This window comes from Oryctolagus cuniculus, chromosome 2 (assembly GCF_964237555.1).
Source record: "Oryctolagus cuniculus chromosome 2, mOryCun1.1, whole genome shotgun sequence".
Lineage (NCBI taxonomy): Eukaryota > Metazoa > Chordata > Mammalia > Lagomorpha > Leporidae > Oryctolagus > Oryctolagus cuniculus.
The window spans coordinates 44,963,196-44,973,324 of record NC_091433.1 but is presented as its reverse complement, the minus strand read 5'-3'; the positions used below and the strand labels follow the sequence as shown (position 1 = coordinate 44,973,324).

Genomic DNA, 10,129 nt, shown 5'->3' with positions numbered 1-10,129 from the left:
GGAACCAGCAGGCCTCTCTGGGTTCTCTGTCCAAATCCTGAGCAGCCAAGCACTTCGTGGGCAAGGCTGCGAGGCGAGGGCCCTGGGGCCTGCTGCCGAGACCCGGACCCACCTCTTTCCATTCTCATCTGGAGGAGTCCCACCACCACCACCAAGAACAAGGCCATGCCATTAGCAGGCAACCGTCTGCGTTGAGTTCAAGACCCCAGGCACCGGGAAGGGAGAAACGAGACCAACCACAGACATAGGCAAGAAATCATCTGAATTTATTTAGAAGCTGTTGGTCATTTGATGGGAGGGCAAATATAGTACAAAATTACACTGGTTTAGTTCATTATATGATACAAATCTTTCTTTACAATTCATCATAGAGTCTTTGGATTTTTTAACTCCCATTTGTGTACCAAATCAACATAATCCCCAAATCAGTCATTTGTTAACATGTGAACCTGTCATATTTACAAATACCCACACACACACAGGATGATCCAAGACTCTCCCAACACCATTAGTGTCTGCAGCCCAACAGGAAGGCACCAGGGACTGTTCTGAGAAAGATGCTTTTGGGTCCATCTGCGTCAAGTGTCCTGCGCCAAGGGGAGGCATGACCACCACCGTGGGCCCTCGCCTGCTGGGGGGCCCCTGCCGCTTCCTCACAAGTGCACACAGGCCGGCCGCAGGCAAGCAGGGCGAGTCTCAGCAAGGAACACACATACCCAGGAACTTCTCGTCCTTGTGAAGCCCAGGGAGAAAATGCGGGGATTCACGTGGGGATCTAAAACCCTGCTAAGCCATTCTGCCTCGAGTGCTCCCGTTCTTGGCCCAATTCTCTCACTAGGCTCTACTGGTGGCCCAGAAATGCCCCTTCCTCCTCCCCCAGGCCCTCCAGCTCTCCGCTACGCTGCTGACACACCCACCGCCCGCACTTCACTGCCTGCGCAGCTGCCAAGGGTGGGCATGGCCTGCAGCCATGTGGGAGGGGCCACGAGGGGCACTGCCAGCCCAGGGTGTGCACAGTGGGAGGCAGAGGCCTGGCAGGCTGGCTGTGACCTGTCCTGACCTAGGTGGCCCTACTGGCAGGCACACACTGACCACACGCCTGGTACTGTGCCTGAGCAGAGCCTGGGACCTGCTTGGAACGGCGCCCAGAACCCCAAAGCTGCTGCTTTCCATCGGTCTGCCCGGAGAGGTGACGGGCAGACTGAGGGCCCAGAGCCGCCCGCCTCACCTCCTGCCATCCCTCACACACTACTCTGGAAGCCACACCTCCCCAGGAACCGCTGGGCCCTGGGGCTGGGGGACTGTGGGCAAGGGTGACCGTGTCATTGCTTTGTCGTTGTCAGTCTGCACCAAAAAGCAAGAGCAAGGAATCAAAGGCGGAGCGGACGGCAGCAGTGACGCTGTGAGCAGCTCCCTCTCTCCAGCCTGAAGGGGCCGTGCAGGGCAGCGGGGCAGGGGCACTGAACCCGCCCACCTCGGCCAGGTTCCTGTCACAGAGGCGCTCAGGGCCTTCCCGGGACAGGGCTGACAGATCTCAGGGATGCTGTACGGTCAGATCTCCCAGGGAGACCAGGGTGGCCAGGTTGGCCTTGCGCAATCCAGGGCAGGCCACGGGCTTCTCCTCCTAACAGCCACGAACGAGGCCGAGGCTCCACGTCCAGGAGCGCCCTGGCCAGGCAGGGCACTGCGCCTGGCAGCAGAGGGGCCTCTCTGTGGGGCAGCGAGCCTCGCACACAGCAGGCACCGGCCCTGGGTGGGAGCAGAGGCGCCCCGGTGTCAGCACACGGGCGGGAGGAAGCAGGGCCGGGGCCCTCAGGCTCTGGGCGGCCGGCATCGCTCACCTCCTGAGAAAGGGATGGCAGGGGACCCTGGCCAGCGCACACGCGGACGCTGGCGGACGTGGACAAAATCCCACCCGAAGCACCTGCGGAGCACGTCCCCGCCGAGCAGCAGCTTTAGTAGAAAAAGCAGAGCGGAAATGACGCGCTTCATTCAGCGCCAGAAGCCCAGCAGGTGTCTTCCCCAGGGCCAGCTGACGCTCCTGCCTCCAGGTGGCCCCCCAGAAGCAGGCAGGGTCTCCCTGGCAGGTGCTCCCACGGCCCCAGACGCCTGCCCCCGGGCCAGTGGTACCATGTAGGCCCAGGGCAGGACGGCCTGGAGCCCCTGCCAGAGACCACTCTGTCCTTTGGCCACCGCAGGCCGGCCTCCCCCTGGAGCTGGCCATCTTGGAGCACTGGGTTCATGACTGAAACCAGGCAGGGCATCCCTGCCTCCAGAGCTGCGGCAGCTGTGGCATTCTGAGCCCCCCAGAGTCCTCCACAAACGCTCCCGGTGTTCGAGTCTGGGGCGAGCGCTAACGACAGGCTGCCCGCCCGTGGAGCCCAAGGCACACCGTGACCCCAGAGCTATGAGGCCACGGCACTTGACCAGTCCACCCTCTTGCCAACACCGCCCTGGCCCCCAAACCTGGCCCCAGGGCTCCAGGAATGACAGTGTCCCAGCAAGGGCCACTGACCCGCATGGCACAGGACCGGCCAACCGGCCTAAGGACCCCCTCAGAAACCAAAGTGCAGCCAATACGGCAGCCAACACCCCGGACTCCCCCAGTCCAGTCAGTGCCCACAGAAGCACGAACGTAATTCTGGAAGAAGTCTCTGTCGTCCTCTTCATTGGAGAAGGGCCCGGTGAAGGCGCCGTGCAGGGGCACTGGGAAGGGGCCGCAGCCCCAGGCCGCCTGCAGGGGCCCCTGCCAAGGCAGGAGGCTGGCAGCTCCCAGAGGCTCAGACCAGCCAGCGAGGCGGAGGCAGGCCCCGGGGCGGCCACACCTGCCGATTGTGGCTCGCGAAGGAGTTCGGGTCGGGTGAAAATAAATAGAAATAAATATGTTCCAGGCATTCTGTTAAGGGACTAAACGGCAAACAGAAAAGACTTTCCAGGTGTAGGGACACTGAAACCCACAAAGAAACCCAAGACGTCCTACTGACAAGCGGGACAAGAGGGTGAGCTCTGGCCACAGCCCTGCCTGGAGCACACTGGGCCCTTGGAAGGAGCCTTGGGGGCCAAGCAGAGGCACTTCCGGGCTGGGGGGCCTGGGGGGCTTACAGGACAAGGGCAGGAGGAAGCAGGGCCGGGCCGTCAGGCTCGGGGAGCCGAGGCGCTGAAACCTCGCCACACAACAAAGGGCTGGCCTGAGCCGAACGGTTCCAGGCTTCTCCACTGCTGGGTGGAGGTGTTGGCGCCAGCCCTCCAGGCAGAGGGAGGAAGCCCTCCAGGACAGGAAAGGCACTAGTTCGGATTATTGCTTAAATTAAGACATGAATGGGGTCACCAGACTCCAAAAAAGCAAAGGGCACAAAAGCCCTAGTGGGGAAGCCCCAGGTACAGGCAGGCAGGGAGATGGCCCAGCAGGGCCTGTGTGCCCCTAGGACCTCAGCCCACAGGCCCACAATCCCCTGGGGCTCCCAGAACCTTCCACATATACCTGAAGGGGCGCAAGCTGCAGTGCCTCATCTTCCAAGTGCAGGAGGAAAAGACACTGGAGAGTTCCAGAGAGGCTGGGGAGGCCACCAGCCCTGCATGTGCAAAAAGCCTCCCCACCCTGCGGCCCAGCCAGCCCCCACCTCCCCAGCGGGCCATCACCAGAAGGGCTCCAGGGGCCGGCTCCCCAGCTCCTGTTCACAGGGAGGCCACAGCTCAGCTAGCCCAGGATTTCCGGTTCTCGGGGTTCCTGTGGCTCCTGTCGGCCTTGGCCAAGGCTGCCGTCAGAGAGGCCAGGTTGGTGGCAGAGCCTGAGAGGGTGGCGCTTCGGCGGGCCTCGGGGGCACCCTGCGGCCGGAGCCCCGCACTGCGTCGCCGCCCAGTGCTCGGGACCCTGCGGACCCGGCTGGGCCTCACCAGCAGACCGTAGCCAGGGTTGCACTTGAAGTACTGCTTCCCTCCAATGGAGCCGTCGTTCTTTCCTGCAGAGGAAGAGGGAGGAAATGTGGAGGGGTGTCCTGCGCTTCTGACTTGTCACCTCCTCCCTGAAGATACCACGCCTCCCACACTGCCGCCTCTGTGCCACTGCCCCATTAAAGGCCCCGTCCAGGCAGCTCCCGGGCCAAGCACAGGGTGACTGTTGCCCAGGGCAGCGGGCAGTGGTCACCAGGGAGGGACGCCCCCGGCCCTGTGACAAGGTGTTGGAAGGTCCTGCCCTGGGGAGAGACAGACCGAAGCACAGCTGGCGCCTCGCCCCATCCAGTGGGCAGAGACCGTTTTCCACCCAAATGATCAAACTGCAATCTAGGCAGGGTGGCCTTGGTGGAATGATCTTTTTCCCTGAAACAGGGGAAACTAGCCAAACCGGCCCAGGACAGCGAGTCAGGCGCTAGGCTGGCGCATGCAGATGGAAGTTGAGCACCCCTTGTAAATGCACACAGGAACTCCGGAGGTCACCGAGAGGGTGGCACGCAGGGACCTAACAAAGGGCCACCCAATACCACGGCCGCCGGGAGACGGGGAGCAGGCTCAGCTCGGGGTCTCCTACACAGCGAACCTCCTATCAACCTCCCTGCTTCTCCGCCTCCCTCCCGACAGGCCCGGCAGCTCCACCAACGGCACTCGGGCCAGCGAAGCCTCGCCCTCACTTCTTCTGGACACTGTCATCCCTTGTTCTGGGGACACATTCCCATTTCCCATCCACCTCCTGGGCTCTGTCTTGTCCAGTCTCAAACCCAGTGTGCTCATCAGCCGCTGTCCAGCCACACAGGCTGCTGAGGGCCTGGAGACATCTCTGACGCTGACGCTGACCCAGCCCCACGTGGCCCCCACGTGGCCCTCACGTGTGCCTCCTGTCTCCACTAGCACACTGACCTGCACCTCAGATTCACCTGAGAGTACGCATGCGCTGCCCAGGGGCCTCCCCACCTCCTTGGCGACACAGCCACTCTGCTCACACCCCCACTGCCACAAGGGTGAGCCCCAGCAGTTCAGGCCGGTACAGCTCCACGCCACCCAGGCAGCTTTCCCTTTCCACTCTCCCCCGAAGGCCACTGTCCAAAAGCGATCTTTTTAAAACCTCTAATGCTTCCCCACATCACATCTTCAGTGACCTGGCCACCACGGACCTGGGGCTTCACGGCCTGCCCTTTCCGCTGTCAAATGCGCCAAGCCCGCCCTGCCTCAGGCTCGACCCCTGAGGAGCCCTGAGCCCGCCTGACCCTGGGCCCAGCCCCATTGCCTTCCCCACTTCCTCCTTCATGTCATCCCTGCCTTGGTTTACCGGGACGTTATAATGAACACCTACCATCTTCTAAACCCTTACCCCAATGTACTTTTATACCATTTATTACTATCAAAGTTTTGTTTGTTTCTTTAGTACTTTTTCCCCTCTAAAATAAGATAAATAAAATTTAGGGACTTGATCTCCACCACTAAGGTATTTAGAACCTAGAACAGTGCCTGGAACACAGTAGGTGCTTCATTAGTGTTTACTGGATGAATTATTTTCTAAGCCCCTCTTAATTCTTAAATCCAACTGCAAATACACACTCCTGAATTCTCCTCTGCATTTCAGGAGAAACAGGTTTAAAAATATTTCTCAGCCTGATTCAAAAGCTTCTAGAATCACTTCCAATTCAAGCGATTCTCTGCCAGATTATTTGTAAAAACACAGAGCGACTTCACAGCAAAGCTCACGGGCCCAGACACAAAGGTGTCGCTGTCAGCATGGTCTCTATAGCCAGGGACGGGCCTGTGCAGCGGCCCAGAAGCTGCCGTGGGTTTGCAAGGTTCAGACCCCACGGCTGGGCTTGGACAGAGCCAGCCTCACCCCACCCCACAAGCAGCTCAGCAGACTCAGGGTCCAGGAAGTGACTGAAGGGACTTTCTCTCACGTGCGGTGGTGCTCAATCATAGTCACTTTTTTATTTTTTTTAATATGTATTCATTTATTAGAAGGGAACAGAGAGAGAGGGAGAGAGAGAGAGATTGTCCATCCACTGGTTCACTCCCCAAATATCCGTGCAGCCAGGGCTGGGCCAAGCCAAAGCCAGGAACTCCATCCAGGTCTCCCACCAGGGTGGCAGGGGCCCACACACTTGGGCCATCTTCTGCTGTTTTCCTAGGCCTTTGGCAGGAGCTGGGTTAGAAGTATTGCGGCTAGGACTCAAAGTGGCGCCCAAATGGGATGTCGGGGTTGCAGGTGGTGCGCTAACCCACTATATCACACCCAGACCCCTCATAATCACGCCAAACAGGGCGCATGTGGACACACTCTGGGGGCGGCTGGGATCTGGAACTTGCACGGCCTCCAGGCAGCCTCCAGCTGCCTCTGGTCTGCAGACACCACACAGTGCTTCCCCTCCCTCCCTCCCTCCCTCTTCTGACCAGAGGCAGAGAGCCCCTCGTCATACCTGACTGCCGTCTCCCCATTCCGCAGCAGCTCCGGGCGCCAGCTGCCGCACACTGCTGCAGCTCCCAGCCTCACCGGGGGAGGGGCTGTTCTGACCCTCACCTGCTGTTAGTGGGTGAGTGCACAACGCAGCTGCTTTGCAAACAGTCCGGCAGTCCTCACCATGGTAGCCACATGCTGAGCTACTGCCCAGGTAGCAACGGAAGAGAAATGAGACCATGTCCACAGCAAAAGCTCCACCCAACAGTGGAAATGAGCACACTAACTGTCCATCACGGGCAAATGGCTGAGCAAACTATGGTCTGTCCATACGTGGATTATTATTCAGCCTTAAAAAGTAATGCAGGCCAGCGCTGCGACTCACTAGGCTAATCCTCCGCCTGTGGCGCTGGCACCCGGGGTTCTAGTCCCGGTCGGGGCACTGGATTCTGTCCCAGTTGCCCCTCTTCCAGGCCAGCTCTCTGCTGTGGCCAGGGAAGGCAGTGGAGGATGGCCCAAGTGCTTGGGTCCTGCACCCGAATAGGAGATCAGGAGGAAGCACCTGGCTCCTGGCTTCGAATCAGCGCAGCGCGCTGGCCGCAGCGGCCATTGGAGGGTGAACCAATGGCAAAGGAAGACCTTTCTCTCTGTCTCTCTCTCTCTCTCACTGTCCACTCTGTCAGAAAAAAAAAAAAGTAATGCAGTGTTGACAAGGCCTCAACATGGCAACACTATGCTGAGGGAAAGGAGCCAGACAGAAGGCCACACAATGCCTGTACCCACTGACATGGAGTCCACAGTATGACAGCTCATATATATTGAGAGAGACAAAAAGCTGGTTAGTAATCGAGGGCTGGGGGAGGGGAGTGGCTGCTAAGGGCAGGTGGAGACTTTCTGGGGTGATAAATATTCTAAAATCCGGTTATGGTAAAGGCTGCACACTCTGTACTAACTACTACTTGACAGTAATGGGTAGATTTTATGGTGTATAAATTACATGGCAATTAAGCTATTTAAAAAACCAGTAATAGGGCTGGCACTGAGGTGTAGCAGGTAAAGCCACAGCCTGTGACACTGGCATCCCAAATGGGTGCCAGTGTGAGTCCTGGCTGCTCCACTTTTGACCCAGCTCCCTGCTAATACATTCTAGAAGGCAGCAAATGATGGCTCAAATGTCTCTGTCCCCTACCATCCCCGTGAGACCCAGATGGAGGGCCAAGCTTCTGGCTTCAGCTTGGTCCAGCCCCAGCTGTTGAGGCCATCTGGGGAGTGAACCACTGAATGGAAGATTTCTCGCTGCTTTTTGCCAGGGGTGGGGGGATCTTTCCAAAAGACAAATTTTTTCCTTCAGTCCTGCCCCTCAGTTTTTCGGATCCTTCTGTAATGAGCCTGAAGACTGTGCCACAGTTCTTTCACCTCTTCTGGGGAGACTCAGCCCAGGTGCAGAGAAGCCTGGATGTCCTGTAGAATTTACAGGAACTGCAGCTGGAAATGACCGGCACGTGTGTAACCCAGGCAAACAAGTCAGACAGCGCTACTGTCCTATTTCAAACGCAGACGCTTCTGTGAATTAAAGGGTATTAAATTCCCAAATGCAGAGTACCTTTCAATGACTATCGTGGGTTTCTGAGAAATTTGGGGAAATTGCAAATGTTGAAAAAGTTCAGGCCAGCACCGTGGCTCACTAGGCTAATCCTCCGCCTTGTGGCGCCAGCACACCGGGTTCTAGTCCAGGTTGGGGCGCCGGATTCTGTCCCGGTTGCCCCTCTTCCAGGCCAGCTCTCTGCTGTGGCCAGGGAGTGCAGTGGAGGATGGCCCAGGTCCTTGGGCCCTGCACCCGCATGGGAGACCAGGATAAGTACCTGGCTCCTGGCTTCGGATCAGCGTGGTGCGCTGGCCGCAGCACGCCAGCCATGGCAGCCATTGGAGGGTGAACCAACAGCAAAAAGGAAGACCTTTTTCTCTCTCACTCTCCACTCTGTCAAAAAAAACAAAAACAAAACAAAAACACACACACACACACACACACACAAGTTCAGAGAGAACAGAGACCCCCAGCCTCTGCAGAGGGCAGCCTCCCACCAAACCAAAGGAGGCAGTGGAGTGGTGGCTATGGCCTGGCCCCACTCACCTGACGGCAGGTCCAGCTCCACACCAATCCACGTGCCCTCCTGGAAGTCGGTTGGCCCAACGTACCGCACGACGCCCATTTTGTTGGTGCCCACAGTGACATACTCTCCCTCCCTGAGCCACTCAGGGACTTCACTGGCGTCCTCGGAATCGGAGGCCACGTCTGGCTTGGTGAGGGCCTGTGCCACTGCCCCCGCTGCTCCCGCAGCCAGCAGGTCCTCTTCGGCACTGGAGGAGCCCCCGGAGTCGCCTCCAAGCATGCGCGTGAAGGACTTCAGCTCTGAGGTCCGCACCTTGTGGATTCGGAATGGGGAGGAGGGCGCCTGGGGCACGAGGTCGGGAGGCAGCTGAGGTCTGGCGGCCTGGAGCTCACAGCTGGGGGCGGCCTCAGCCTGTGCCTCGCGTCTTGCTGGCTGCTGGCTGGCCGGAGGGTCGGGGGCAGCTACCGTGCAGGGTTGTGCACTGGACCCCGCGGCGCCTGGCCGCCACTGGGGGTCACAGGGAGCATCCGGGAGTGGTGTGAGTTCAGACTCTGGGGTGGCGGCACAGAGGGGCATGGGCGGGGAGCCTGGTGTGTGACCACCGGCTGGGCTCCCAGCGTCAAGGCCCGGGCCAAGTGCATCCGACAGCGTAGCGGTGGAGACGCTGTGGGAGAAGTACCCGCTGGAGGCCTCGCTCACGGGGCTGGGAGGCCCATCCTGCCCTTCTGGGGCCTGGGTGGTGATAGCGGCGGCAGCGGGTGGCGATGAGGCACCCTTAGCAGGTATGTCACAGATTCTGACCGCGGGGGCCACCTTGGGCACCGTCACCTCGGCAGACACACCAGGTCCCAGGCTTTCTCGTTGCGCCTGCAGGTGGAAAAGGGCGAAGCATGGGCTGAGAACACCAAACAGGGTGTTCACGCCCAGCAGAATCCAAAAGCAGTGTGTGGGTGTGAAAGGCCACAGCTCTGCTGGGGCAGGACTGACTGTGCCCTTAGCACCTCAGTCCGCGTGACCTTGGCCCTGCATGTGGCCACACTGAGGGTCCACCAAGCCACACCCCCTGTCCCTTCCACGCCTCTTTTACATAAAGATTCTGCCACCTGCCCCCACTCCCCAGCGGCATGCCGCACGCTATGCAGGGCAGCACATGAGAGGTGTGCACCCCCTGCACCCCTGCACAGACTGCCAACTCTGCTCCCTTGGAAACGCATCCTCTGCCTGCCTCCGACCTCACAAGGAGACAGAGAGAACCACTCAGGAGGCCAGGGGAGCACTTTTCTCCAGCAAAATCGAAAGGATGATCTCATCGGAGGATTTGAAGTGCTTTAGCAGCTTGGGCACCAAGAAAGGCCCCGGAGACTGCGCCCGGCAGGGTGCCCCTGGCTGGCAGTCAGAAGATGAGGAAGAGGCAGAGGCTCCCCGCAAGCCCCAGCCCTTTCTCTTCCGGGTCAGGGGGCCTCTGACCTCGAGGCAGGCCAGGAGGAACCACTGACTGAGGCCGGCCCGCAGCACCTGCGCTGGCCGTGGCCTCTCATGTCACACCCGGCCCCGTCTCATGGGGAATGAGGACAGCCGCTGCCTGTCCAAATCCTAGTGTTTCTGAGGCACACCCGAGGTGTCCTTCAGTTTATATCCTAAGCCAGTA

General features: G+C 59.4%; 1 protein-coding gene across 2 annotated transcripts in view; it reads right to left on the bottom strand.

The window, feature by feature from the left end:
• Positions 1–3,195: 3,195 nt before the first annotated feature.
• Positions 3,196–10,129, bottom strand: part of KIF13B (kinesin family member 13B) — a 216,976-nt gene continuing 210,042 nt past the window's right edge. For both annotated transcript variants that reach the window (XM_051842522.2, XM_051842523.2), the window contains 2 exons: positions 8,502–9,348; positions 3,196–3,959 (listed from right to left, as the gene is read on the bottom strand). In XM_051842522.2, coding sequence (XP_051698482.2) covers positions 3,694–3,959; positions 8,502–9,348 — 1,113 coding nt within the window. In that variant the 3' untranslated portion in view covers positions 3,196–3,693. The remainder of the gene's footprint in view (positions 3,960–8,501; positions 9,349–10,129) is intronic.